Below are 13,694 nucleotides of genomic sequence, written 5' to 3' on the forward strand. Positions count from 1 at the left end.
CAGACACACACACAGACACACACACAGACACACACACAGACACACACACACACAGACACACACACACACACACACACACACACACACACACACACACACACACACACACACACAGCAAACTAACAAAAAGACAGACAACTAAACAAACAAGAAATATACGTAGTGAGTTAGTCGAGGTGCGGTACAGTACTGTTCGTCACAGGTAGCAACCGAACTCCGAGGAGACTGACCCCATTTGATATCAAATTGAAAACAATGTTGTCATGAAACGGCTTTTCAAACGAAAGAAGAAACACTCACAGGTCAGCAAACTTCTATCTAATTTTCTCTCGCTCGACCAGATTGTATTCTATGTACAAGGAGTCTCCATCCGACCTCTCATCTGTAACTCGAAACACGAAAGCGACAAGTTCGCCAACTAGTAAGCGATACAGAGCGATTGTGACGTCTAATTTTGTTCAGCAGTTGCTTGAAGCAGATACAGTGCACGTGACATAGGCAATGTAGAAATTTACTTGATAATGTAACTCAATAGGATACTTAATTGATAGCACTTGATAATTTAAATTTACATGTATTGTCAAATCTCCACTACCTACTACATTATATTATATAGATGGGCATCTAAATGTTTCTGACGTCGACGAGGCTGGGTATTATAGTGTTGTACGAAATGTAAAGGGGGGCAGAGTTTCGAGCGCTCGTCAGAGAGCCGATAGACATTCTAGTGGACACGAGAAAGGAAACTCACTCGTATTGGAAACAGAACGTTTGAATGCTCACACCGCGGATAAACGACCGCGACTGGACAGTCCTGTCGAGGGCAGGAATGCGGAAGCACGGGTTGCTAGAAATACTGCACCGCTGGTTTCAGACAAAAGTGCAACTGAACCTCCTTATGCCAAAGTTAAGAAAATTAAAAGCAAGAAGGTCAATTAACTCAAAATAAATTGTTGGTTACCAAAATTAGAAGTAATTCTTGCTAATTGATTGTTTTCAGGTTGGAAAGAATTTGGTATTTCCGAGCAGTCCTAGTGGACGTCCTTCAGATGCTCAAGCATTATCAGTTGGCGACGACAGATTATTGAGTAGAGATGGGGGAGGACCATCGAGGCAGTTACAGCAGAGGTCAGAGAGAGGAAGCTTGGTGACAGGCTTGGATGATTGTGGAAATCATACAGTGTCGGGAGTTAAGGGCGATCTCATTAGAAGTAGGGAAACGTATAGTCCTGCACATGTTGGAAAGCTTGAAATTGTTCGGCAAGGAAACTCGTTTATTGTTGAGAATGACGGTGATTTTGACAGACAGAAGCCATCGAAGAATGCTCATTATGATATACTAGAGCAGGATTACTCGATCTCGGAGTCTTCGGCGGATGTATTTCACGAGGAGACAGAAGAAAAAGTGTTAGGAAAGGCTCATTCTGAGGGAGAGATTTCCACACTTGGACGCAACTCTCAAGTTGAGAATCGCTACAATCGTTTCGTTTCCAGCCAATCTGTTGAACATTCACTGCATGAGCAACAATTGGCTCATTACGATCATATTCATGCCGCAGACTCGGAGCCTCTTAAGACCACATTTGACAGAAGTTCGTATCAGTCGGCTTCTCTTAGCCGTCCACAGACTGAATTCCACACTTATTCGCATTCGCCAAATTTTCACGTCTCTCCTAGACAGCGAAACTCAAGTCCGGGTGAGCAGACAACAGCATCTGCACCAGACTCTTACAGTCCTGTATCCCCCAAAGTGTCTTTAAACAACAGAAGCAAACAGTTTGACGATACATGGGACGACGGTGCACTACAACTTTTGCACTTGTCGAATACCTCACTAATCAGTGCCAAGCGGAAGGCCAGTGAAATGGATGCCGTTCACTCAATCACAACAAGACAAAATCAAGATCAGAAAAGCCACGAGCTTTCAGCACAATTGACGGCCGTTCGGCAAGTTGTTGCTGAACTACAAGTTGAGAACGAGACTCTCAAGGAACTTAGCTCATCTGTTCAAGAAGACAGTAAGTTCATGTCAAACAAACATGATGTCTGCAGTAAGTCGACCTCGAATTGTTTCCAGGCAGTACTTTAGCTTTCTTGAAAAGAGAAAAGTCAGCACTCGACAATGACAATAGACAGCTAAGAGACATGGGTATTAAACTTTAGTCCGTCGATTGTCTATTGTATTTTCTTGATGCATATTAATATTATTGATATTCTAGTTCACAGATTGGCGGTCGAACTAACTCGCTATCAATCTCGACATGCTGGCCCTTCAGTTGGCACAAACGTCAAGTCTCCATCAAGAGAGGTAAACTTCATCGCTTGTGTCTGATTCCAAGTCAAGAGTGCGTTTATATTTAGACAGTTGGTGCTGCACAGGTCGTCTTTACTGCATACGACGAGAGATTGAAAGAGAAAGATGATCTCTTGAGCAATTACGAAGTCGGTTACGTTGTCAATCAAAATCGGTATCTCTTTACTATTTATCTTTTATAGAATCATTTGAAATCACTGAAACAGCAAATTGCTGGAGTTTCTGAGGAAAACAGACGTCTAACCAAAGTTAGTGCTTACATATTCATTGTGTTGTAAAGCTACCTTGCATGGGTTTGTAACAGAGAGTCAAAGAGCTGACAATTTCACAGCCAATCACAAGCAACGAATGGTTGGTTTACTATCTAATTGCTGTACAATGCAGACATGTGTCAATACGTATGCTGACAAAATATTAACATACAGACTGGTAACATTAATATAAAATACATTTATTTATTCTATTATTAATCTGGGCATAGCAGCATCTCTAATACAAAGTCCATCCGTCCATTTTGACTATTGATGGTCCCTACATTCATTTGACAAACAAGAACCTGTTTAGTCTAAGATGGGCACTTCATGTTTATGTACACATAACACTATGCACTGTTCTGCATGTTGAAGGGAGTTGTTTGTGTGATGTTATTTGGCAGGTCGAAGATTCAAGACGAAGTGAAAGTTGTAGTGGAGGAGAACTCATTGCTGATGGAAGAACGAGAGATACAACAACGAAAAATGAAAGCACAGCTGACTGCTAAAGAGAAGGAAGGTGTGTGTGGTTGATTGACTGTTGCTGGAGATTGTTGTCGAGTTATGGAATGTTGTAGTTACGGAATTGTCTGATCAAATCTCGTCTTTGGAAGATGACAAGAAAGAGCTTCAAGATGAGATTAAAATACTGACTCAGAAATGTGATGAGTTGAAGGAGAGATGTGAACGGTTGACCATCGAGCGCTTGGAGAGGATGCCAATCGAAGAGCATCTGGCTTCAATTGAGGAATGCCACAGGTTGATATTATCAAAAATAATAAATTGAATAAATATAATAATGGTGCACTCGATCTTGGTGTAATTGTATAGGGTCACTCAGGATGTGGAGAGACGCTGCAAAGCCAAGTCATCGAATGCATTTGCGAGACTGCAGGTAGTCTCTCGATTCTGTATGGTCCTATGGATATTTCAAATGGAAGTATGAACCGTATTATGTGAACAGGCCGTACAAACAGAAAAGCAGTCACTAGAAGTTAAAAAAGCAGGTTGGTTGTTAATATCAATTGCCTACATTGGATTACTACTTTCTTTACTCGCGTGTGCAGAAGCTGCCGAACATGTCGCTCGTCTGCAAGCAAATGTTGCTGCAAGTAGAAGAGCTCAAGAGTTGGCTACTTTCTGAACGTAACTCTCTTGGCGTTTTTGACTATGTCTGTGTTGCAACGTTAATGTAGGAGATGCCAACGTGAAATTGCTTCACTACGAAAGAAACTCGTTGCACGTAAAGAGCGAGAGATCAGTTTAGTCGCTTTACTGCAAAAAGCCGTTGAAGCCGTAAGTTTTGTCAGCACGTCTAGCTAGATAGTCATGATGGTTGGTCTACAGTGTGGAGTATGTGACAGGCTGAAAAGGCACAAGCTGAGCGAAACGCAGTCGGAGAGTTGGTAATTATTAATTATTATGTACTGTTGTAGTAAATAGAGTCTAGTATATCTTCTTAGCTAAACAATGAGCAAATCAATCTTTTCTTTCAGGCGCAAGAAAGGGAGAAAGCGGTCGGTGCCGCAACAACTCTGCTGCGGGAAGATGACACAACTATTGGCAGACTGGAAGAGAAATTGAAGGTTTAGCGATTCACTGGTCTTGTGTTGAATTTATACGGAAACGCGGGTCTTTGTACAGCGTCAGCAAGCACTAGCGAACAAGAAGCTTAATCAAGCTGCAGTGAAGTGAGTTAATTAATTAATTATTACTGAAAGTGGCGTGTGTGTGTGTGTGTGTGTGTGTGTGTGTGTGTGTGTGTGTGTGTGTGTGTGTGTGTGTTGTGTGTGTGTGTGTGTGTGTGTGTGTGTGTGTGTGTGTGTGCGCACATGTATCATTGTTATTAATGTAATGTGTTCAGATTGAAGGATCGTGACAAAGAGCACCAGAGCCGGCAACGTGAATACCTAGAAGAAATACGACACTTACAGGTGCTGCTGCGAGACAAACAGAGACAGTTGGAAAGCATGGCGTCCGAGAAAAGGTATCACACAACTACACTCTCCAATCACGATCTATTCATATAATTAGGTTGCAAGCAATCAATTCATCCATGCAGGAACATCGAAACCCAGATGTCGTTGGTCATCAAGTCCGTACGTTCCGACAACAACGCAGTACGGGCATCACTCCGCAGGCAGCAAGGCAGCAGGCAAGAAGGAACAAATTCAGACACGGACGACACAGCATGACGGTGTTACCGATTACATAATACAGATGAACTAAAAGCAACCTTGTTGAGAGAATCAAGCTATTAGATGCACAGCCCCTAGAAGTTATCATCCATTGTTATCCACATCCACCATTTGTTCATGTTGCGTTTTGTGCCTATCGCCGACGGCTTCTGTCATTACTACGCGACCTAGACCGACGTCTGTCTCTGTCAAAGGTCCCGCTACGGGTTTGATGATCCCGACGGTCTCTGTCGCCCTCGCGGTTTCTGTTTCGTCTGCTTTGCTGCTCTACGCGCTCGTTTTCTCGCTCCTTTTCGCGCTCTCGTTGCCGCTCCTCTCGTAGCCGCTGTACCCGCGCTTCCTCTTCTTTACGCTTCTTGTTTCGCAATAAAACCTGCGGTCACGTGTTGTGCATTACTACCTGGCAGATAGTCAATCAGTGAAGGTGATGTCGCGTACCTGTTCGTCGGTTAGAGGAATCCAGTAGATGGCCGGTTGAGTTTTTGTCTTTCTGAACAAATTGTCGAGTAATTTGGCTGCTGATGCGCTGTCCGGTCTGGGAGCTTCTGTCTCTTCCACCACTTGGCGTTGAGTGTCTACAGACTCACAGTTACCAAACAAAAAATCAAACTCTGATGTGTACATTTACCTGTCATGTTGGGCACAACAGGGCTAGTCTCTGCAAGGCCACCTTTTGTATCTTTGCTCGATTCCTCTGTTATTGTTACTGGCGGTGGGACGGTTGGAGTGTCTGCAATACCCATTGCTCGATTTAATTCTTCCCTCGTGGCAAAATCAACTGATAAAAACTTGGGGCTCGTGATCGGCCATTTCAATCCGTGCATGACCTCTCTCATAGCCTGAGCTTCCTCCTGGTTAGTATACTGACAATACACACAACACATGTAGCACAGTGTGTCATACACATGATGTAGAGGTCTCACCATAGCGTAGCAATGTGACTTGATCTTGTCGATCCAAAAGCCATCGTTTTCTAGTTGACCCTTTTGAGTGAGGAACTCCTTAATTTGAGGTAACGAAAACGGTCGAACAAGATTGGTTACGTGCAGAATACAAGATAGAGGGTTTCGGGCTGGTGAGGGAGTGCGGCGGGTACGATTCACATCTTGGGTGCTTGCAATTGCCTCTGTTATCCCTCGTGCAGCTATCCTAGCTGCCCCAGGAGCTACAAAGTACCACCAATAAATGCACATTGGGGACAAAGTAGACAGACAGACAGAAAGACGGACAAACAGACAGACAGACTGCTAATTTAGTTGCTGTCATGGTAGACAGACTGCTAATTTAGTTGCTGTCATGGTAGACGGTATCCATTTCAGTACAAGATCTTCAGTGTGCGAAATAGCCTTCGCCGACTACTGGACATAATGTCCTGTCAATTTGCCACACATTGAGAACGTCTCGTTGGACATTCCAATAGCAAATAATTTTTATTACAATATTGAATACTCCTTATTAGCCGTCAGTTTTAGAAACATCATTGTCTTCGTCTGCATATGCACTATACCTGTCGACGTCGAACATGCAATTGTTCCAAGAACACTACGCTACGCTAATGGCAGTCTACCTCGTTCAGTGACTTCGTGCTTTCCTATCAACGTGATCGCCTTCAGGTTCCTACATTGTAGGACAAACGCTACAGATTACGTTGCACGCAAGTATCACTGAGTTTTCCAGCCTGCCGTTTGCACTAGACACGGTGTGGGGGAGTGGCATATGGAGCGAGGCTGTTTTTTTGCTGCGTTTGTTGCGTACCAAACCTGGTACGCAACAGAGCCATACGAAACCCTTGGAGTGCCAGCGTGTGTTGTTGATATGTGGGCGTGCACATACAAGGTGTGATGCCTAATGCTTGCTGTGTAAACTAATACGTATGAGTGTTGCTGTTGGCGTGCATGACCTCCAAAAATAGCATTTGTTGACATGACACTGGGATGTGGGTTGCACCTCTGGGTTGAACCAGAGCCATACATTTTGGGAGCGTGGCGGGATGGGCGGGTCCACGACACGCATGCAGTCTGCTCTTTGCAGTTGGACATGCACAATGGAGCCAATCTCAAGTGAGGTAGACTTTGCTTTGTAGCTATTGCGTGTAATATACGTTCAAGTGCCCTGGCAAGGAAATCAACTTCGATCGCCAGTAAGCCCTTGTTAGCGATGTTCATAGATTGTGCATGGGCAAGTTTCGTAGATCAAACTACAGAAAGTCTGTCTAGTCAGGCGTTGATGATGTGCACCACTGTTGTTGCTTTGCATGAAGCCATGACTAGTCTAGAGTAGATTCACTATGTGCTATTTCCCCTGTACTTTCTGGGTCACTGGAACGGCATCTGGAATCATGTGTACATTTGGAACAAGGCTATCATCCCGAGTTATTTTGTAAGAGCCTAGATTTGTGGCTAGTATTGTTTTTCAGTAGTATGGAATTCTCAAACATTCCTTAGCTGTAAGACTTTGGACTCCTATCTACCATTTCTGAGCGTGGTGCTGCTGTAGCGAGAACCCTTGTATCTCTAAATGGCTCTGGGTTGCACATACAAGATTTGACACCTGATGCTATGCGCGCACACACACACACACACACACACACACACACACACACACACACACACACACACACACACACACACACACACCTGATCCTGATAGTCTTTGCTGTCTTAGACTAATCTTCTGTCGTGACGGTCTTTCTGAAACATCCACGTCTCCTTGAGATAGTGACCGTCTGGCACCGGCCCCTTCTCTAGATCGTCTGTTATCGTTGTCTTCGGCGTCATTACTGGTGTCACTCTCTTCGCCATCAGCTACCTTCTCCACAGCACTCGCCACATCATCGGGTATAATCTCCTACACAATACAACATATTAAACAATAGAAGAAAAACAGAAATACCTGCAATTAAAATACCTTTAGCGAGTCGGTGCTAATCTGTACAGATGCTACCTGAGGTTTGTCAGTATTAGAGACACCCCAGGCTCGCTTTTTCTTAGGCATTTCCACCGTATGATCTGTATCTCGTTTCGAGCCTAACATAGACACAGTTGTATTTACACAAACTATGTGTATGTGGCATAGAGCATGCGCACTTTTGTGTATAACCAAACGACGTTTACGTGCTCCAGGTTGCTACGTAACAGTAAATATCAACCAGCATACAGATTTCATGTATACAAGAAATGTTTGACTGTACTGTACCACAATCATGGTTTCCATAGCAATCTCACTAGCATCGGCACCTGGAGATCTGGGACCCTTAATTCTTTGATCCGGAACAGACAGTCGAGCTTTCCCTTCCTCTCCCGAATTATCCATCTCTTCAGCATGATCTCCAACACTGTCTGACTGATTGACCTCTCTCTCCTCCTTCTCCTCCTCCTTCTCCACAACAGAACTGCAAGACACGCCCTTCTTGTCTATCTCATCTGTTTGTTCTGTCCCGTTACCAATTCCAGTCGTTCTAATTTGGTCTGTTTGCTTGGTGTCTTGTGGTACCTCGTGCTGTCCTGTGTCCACGTGATCATCGCCGTCTACCGTCTTCTCCTCGCCGGCCTCAGCAGCTAGACTAACAGTACTACTAACTATTTCGTTCCCATCCACCTCCCTGCTCAAGACCTGCAACAGACATGCTCAAATAGAAATGTCTGCAGCATCTTCCCACAATTTGCTATTCACTTCTTTGAGACGGTCGCGTAAGGTCGCTTTTGCCCCGGTGCACGATAATCCTCTTCGTTTCAGTTCGTCTTTGAGGTCGCGGACTTTACATGATTCCAGCGGTTTTCCATGAAGTAACACCGCGTCGACGTCCGCCATGATTACTTACACTCTGAGCATGCGCAGTTTCTACCACTATTTAATTAAATCGCTTATTTAGTTGTAAATCCGTTTTTGGACGTTTTATGTGATGTATTTGAGCGCGAACGTCTAAAACGGTAACCTCAGAGCTCGAAACCGACATAAGGAGAACAACGTTACGAAACACATTTGCGCATGCTTGAGTGCCCTCGTGGTTGAGGTCATGGGGCGGCAGATCTTGAGAGCTCTGACGTTCCTGGAAGCCGGCGTCAATCCGTACGTGTACGATTACAGCAAGCTGAAATTTACGACGTGGAGAAAATGCGAGGTTTGTGAAACAGCGTGTCGGTACTGCAGTTTAATTTATATTTATCTATTGGGAGATACTCTAGCTAGATCTCCAGATGCTCAAATAATCGTCGTTCTCACTATTTGCTATATTTTACTGCTACATTGCCCTTGACGATTTTAAATTATCGATGCATGTACCGTGGTATGCGCTAGCGGCATTAGAGTTTCCATGGTGTAGCTTGGTGGGCGTGGTTACGGTATTCGTATGATTTGTGTGCAGTGTAGCGTGTCGATAGGGTGATGTGGAGTGAGAAAGTGGTTTTGGTCATTTTTTCTCACATGTTTGGGTGGTATGACTTTTGTAAGCCGTTTACAAGTGGTGTGTATTGACTTTGAAGTGTGTGTGTGTGTGTGTGTGTGTGTGTGTGTGTGTGTGTGTGTGTGTGTGTGTGTGTGTGTGTGTGTGTGTGTGTGTGTGTGAAATTAAGAGATATACTCTTTGCAGATGACTGTGCTCTGGTAGCACATTCTGCAGATGATATGCAAGAAATTGTAAACTCTTTTGCAAAAGCAGCTATTAGTTTTAGATTGCAAATAAATATCAAGAAAACGGAGTGCATGTTTCAGCCGATTCCTGGTACAGTAAATGCTGGCAAGGACATTTTTGTGATTGGTGAAGCACTAAAGAGGGTTTCCTTGTTCTCTTACCTCGGCAGTGTTCATTCAGAGGATTGTAGTGTTGATAAGGACATTGCTGCACGTCTGTAAAAAGCAAATAGAGCGTATGGCGCACTTAAATCAAGATTATGGAGTTAATAAGAAATAAGAATAAAGACTAAAATTAAAGTTTACAAAGCAGTCGTTCTTGCAACTCTTCTGTATGGATCACAAACGTGGATGCTATATAGAAGAAATGTTCAGGATCTAGAAAAATTTCACCTTTGCCGTCTGCGTCGAATACTAAAAATCCATTGGTCGGAAAGAGTGACAAACATAGAAGTTTTGCAAAGAGCTGAAAACAGGAATTGAATATATGTTGACTTAACAGCAACTAAAGTGGGTAGGTCATGTTGCAAGAATGGATGAGAGACGTTTACCAAAACAAGTGCTATACGGTCAGTTGTTAGATGCATGAAGAAAAGCTGGTGGTCAGAAGTTGAGGTTCAAAGACACTTTAAGACACAATCTACAGAATGTTGATATTAATCATAAAAATTAGGAAATGATAGAATGTGATCTTTCAATGTGGAAGAAAAATATGAGATTAGGTTTAGATCAGTACGAGGAAGGTAGAATTGACAAAATTAAAGAAAAGAGACTAATGCGGCACAACTATACACTAGAAAACTTGACTACTGGTACAAAGAACGTTTGTAATATCTGTCATCGAGTATGTCGTTCCAGAATTGGACTCTTTGCACATGAACGTGCTCATCAAAGACAAAATTGTAAACAACTGTTGAATGGAAGTCGTGAACTCATTATTGAGTAGCGAAAAAGAAAAAAGAAAGAAGTGTGTGTGTGTGTGTGTGTGTGTGTGTGTGTGTGTGTGTGTGTGCGCACTTGCACATGTATAAGACACATTTATGCACAGAAATAGTGTTGTACCTGCCACCTTGCTCGTACGTATAACAGGTCTAACATAAGTTGATTCAATTTGTGTTCTCCACATTTGCTGTAGACAATAGGATATTAGTTATCCGAACACTTTGTGACCTGACCCTGTTCTTAGCTCTGAATATTTTGGTTAACTGAGGTTAACTCTCCCGATGCACAAATGGGTGTCCCTGGGTCTCTGAGACTACCCATGCTCACTCATTTTATTAAACCGAATTCTTGTACACTGAACAACATTTGCACAAACACCCAAACTTGACTGCACTCTATAGGGTAAAACATAATGAGAAAGTAGTATACCATATAGTGTTACTAACTTGACATTTACCTTGTTGTGCATGCATGAAACAGTTGATAGCACGTCCGAGGCACTCTGCGTTCGGTTAACTGACGTTTTTGGATAACTGACATCCTACTGTACTTTGTATGGAGTGCCTAATCATTGTTTGCTTGTGTACATAGATTGCCATAGGGACGGTGATTTTGCTTCCTATACGAATGATCAGTCTTGTCATCATAATGCTTACTGGATGGCTGCTGTCTTTCATTATTGTAGTCAGACTGAAATCACGAACTGATATCCACTTTGGATGGCGAGGGTATGATTGCTAATATACTACATATAGGCTTACCTGTATAGAATTTTGTTGTGTGTTATTGTTTGTGTCATTTGTTTTGGAATAGACTATTGTGCTGGCTTCTGGTCAAGCTTGCTCGACTGGGACTAATATGTTTTGGCTACTGGCATATTGAAAGGAAAGGTAAACAAGCATCGAGAGAAGACGCACCAGTACTTGCAGTTCCTTTGCATTCGTCGTGGGTTGATTTTCTCGTAACTGCTGTTGTTGATGGGAGTGTTGTACCTATCGGTCTGCATCGTAAAGAGAACGAGAAGATACCATTCTTCCACAGTGGGATTTGTCGTTGTATTTTATTGATGTTATTTGCACTGCAATGCGTTACTGTTGTAGACATGGTGGTAGCAACCCAACAGATTTATGTGTCTCGCTCTGATAGCCAGTCGAGGCAATTAGCATTGGACAACATTAAAGAGCGAGTTGCAAATCCGTTGTCGCCTCAAGTGCTTGTGTTTGTCGAAGGTATTGCAATGTGATTTTCTAGTGAGCGACGTCTGTGAGTTGAGTGTGTGATACAGGATGGTGTACTAATCGTGCAAGTTTAACTCCATTCAAAAAAGGTCAGTAACTGTTCTTACTCAGATAACATCATTGCATTATTGTTAACCTGCAAGCTTGTGGCTTGTTGTCAGTGTTTAATTAATCTTGTATGAGTTAGATGGTTGGGCAGACGTGTTTTCTTACAGGTGCTTTTGTGTGTGGTTGTCCGATTCAGCCGGTTGTCTATCGATACTTGAATGACATGGTTTGTATTGTTGTCCTTTTTGTCTGTTGTCGCTCTGGTGTCATTCTTGCATCGTAGGACATTACATCTTGGGCTTGGAATGGATTGCACCCGTAATATAGCAAACGTATTTGTGTTGTTGAGACCGTGTGCTCGAACACTATTTGATATTCAGGGTCGAATCGATCTACTACCACCTGTGTCGATTTGTAAATCATATGGAGGTTGAGGTTAGATATTTTTTTATTAATCAGGTGGACAAGAATTATAACACGACTTTTATTTCTCTAGTTTTATGATGTCTATACGCCTACTGAAGAGGTGAATTAATTAACTTAAGATCTTTTCGGTGTGGAGTATACGAAGGCATGTTTACTGTAGGAAAAGAAGGATCCTGATCTTTATGCAAGCAACATACAGAAGATGATGTCTCGGTAAGGACATGATGTTTATTGCCATTTTATTTCTCAACACCGATGATTATGCTTATATGTAAAAAATTGGCTAATTTATGTAGAAAACTGGGTCTCCCGACAACAGAATATGCTTTGACAGATCTCAAGTATATGATGGGAGGCCGCTTTTATTCAGTACCAGTTAGTAAGGGAATGATTGAATTGAGAAAGCGTGAGAATTGGCTAAGGTTTGTGCTTCAATGATAAGGAAATGTGTCACGTTATTAGTTTCCTTGCTGTTTAGTTTAAAACTGGACGATGTAAAGGATGCTGTTAAGGATTTGCAAGGAAAGACATGCAAATACGTTGACCTTCAGGAGTTTTCTCAATATGTTAATTTGCCTGTATCATCTGAGCTCAGTGAAATCTTTGATTTATACGACAAGGTTGTTGTGATGTGATGCATGAGTAGTTTAGTTGTGCTGCTGCTGGTGATTCTTTGTGTCTCAATAATTGCTCTTTACACATCTTTGTACTACAGAATGACGATGGAAAGATCGACCTACGAGAATACCTCATTAGTGTTGTCATAATGTGCCATCCCTATAGCACCGACCCAGCAATGCGATTTGCTTTTGAGGTTGAACTTGTTCTTCTAACGTTGGATTAGTATTTATTGTCTTGTTGTACACAGACGTTTGATGAGGACAACGATGGCTTGGTTAATCGTGCTGAGCTCAAGCATGTTATGTCTGTAGCTTTCCATGGTGTAGACGACGCATGCGTTGACGAAGTATTTAATCAAGCGGGAGTGGATGAAACTGGAGTATCATATGGTTTGTGTTAGTCTGTTTTCTGTATGTCTGTTGTTACTTATGTAGTTTGGTTTAGACAAATTTGCTCAATTCTGTCGCAACAAGTCTGATTACCAATATTTGTTTCGTCATTATGAAATTGGTAGGAGTGGAAGGAATGAAAAGAGAACATTAACGGAACATGTTAAGGCTGACTAGTATCTGTGTAAATGTTTTGATTTTTTTGTTTACTGTAGATTTCAATCATGTTTGTGTATTATAAGAGATGCAAGTTATCATAGAAATTATTCTTATGGGATCTAATTAAATAATCAAGTTATCTTTAGACTGTTTTTACAGAATATCCAGAACAGTGTAATTAATTAATTTGTTAATTAATTATATAACCACAGTTGGTTCTTCGCTTTCAATACAGGCTTAAATGTCTTGATTTCTTTTTTCAAATCTCTTCCAGCACAGAGAAAAGCCATTGCAACAAATTTTACGTCTCTTAGAAATAACCAAAATATTGTTAATCGTACTCTACATCTTTTCAAAAAGAATGATTTCCAGCAGTTTACAGCAACTGGAAATTGAAATTTGACATGAGGCATATGTAAATTAGTAATACAATAGGTTTACATATATATCTCTCACACACAGTTAAGTTGTACTTGTAT

At 42.1% G+C, this 13,694-nt stretch overlaps 3 protein-coding genes across 3 annotated transcripts; 2 read left to right on the top strand and 1 right to left on the bottom strand.

Moving 5' to 3' along the window:
- The first annotated feature begins 170 nt into the window (after positions 1 to 170).
- On the top strand, positions 171 to 4,760 carry LOC134178390 (centrosomal protein of 89 kDa-like). Its single transcript, XM_062645268.1, has 20 exons — positions 171 to 302; positions 361 to 421; positions 617 to 930; positions 1,001 to 2,018; positions 2,078 to 2,149; positions 2,220 to 2,308; positions 2,362 to 2,442; positions 2,497 to 2,562; positions 2,619 to 2,665; positions 2,970 to 3,085; positions 3,144 to 3,324; positions 3,397 to 3,460; positions 3,530 to 3,572; positions 3,633 to 3,693; positions 3,762 to 3,861; positions 3,930 to 3,971; positions 4,062 to 4,151; positions 4,210 to 4,256; positions 4,430 to 4,552; positions 4,628 to 4,760. Exons 1-20 carry the CDS (start codon positions 264 to 266, stop codon positions 4,758 to 4,760), a joined length of 2,787 nt encoding a protein of 928 aa, XP_062501252.1. The 5' UTR covers positions 171 to 263.
- LOC134178391 (apoptotic chromatin condensation inducer in the nucleus-like) lies at positions 4,758 to 8,574 on the bottom strand. The gene is made up of 9 exons (XM_062645269.1): positions 8,436 to 8,574; positions 7,959 to 8,375; positions 7,850 to 7,889; positions 7,671 to 7,789; positions 7,400 to 7,610; positions 5,687 to 5,928; positions 5,392 to 5,626; positions 5,202 to 5,338; positions 4,758 to 5,136 (listed from the first exon to the last, which is right to left on the bottom strand). The coding sequence occupies exons 1-9, from the start codon at positions 8,571 to 8,573 to the stop codon at positions 4,897 to 4,899; spliced, it is 1,779 nt and encodes a 592-aa protein (XP_062501253.1). The 5' UTR covers position 8,574; the 3' UTR covers positions 4,758 to 4,896.
- A 125-nt stretch (positions 8,575 to 8,699) lies between these two features.
- Positions 8,700 to 13,400, top strand: LOC134178311 (lysophosphatidylcholine acyltransferase 2B-like). The gene is made up of 15 exons (XM_062645170.1): positions 8,700 to 8,883; positions 10,926 to 11,062; positions 11,148 to 11,374; positions 11,435 to 11,563; positions 11,620 to 11,661; positions 11,788 to 11,846; positions 11,904 to 11,938; positions 12,001 to 12,055; positions 12,117 to 12,146; positions 12,207 to 12,259; positions 12,343 to 12,468; positions 12,525 to 12,666; positions 12,762 to 12,860; positions 12,915 to 13,056; positions 13,112 to 13,400. Exons 1-15 carry the CDS (start codon positions 8,779 to 8,781, stop codon positions 13,231 to 13,233), a joined length of 1,503 nt encoding a protein of 500 aa, XP_062501154.1. The 5' UTR covers positions 8,700 to 8,778; the 3' UTR covers positions 13,234 to 13,400.
- The last annotated feature ends 294 nt before the right edge of the window (positions 13,401 to 13,694 follow it).

Source organism: Corticium candelabrum, chromosome 4 (genome assembly GCF_963422355.1).
Source record: "Corticium candelabrum chromosome 4, ooCorCand1.1, whole genome shotgun sequence".
Classification (NCBI taxonomy): domain Eukaryota; kingdom Metazoa; phylum Porifera; class Homoscleromorpha; order Homosclerophorida; family Plakinidae; genus Corticium; species Corticium candelabrum.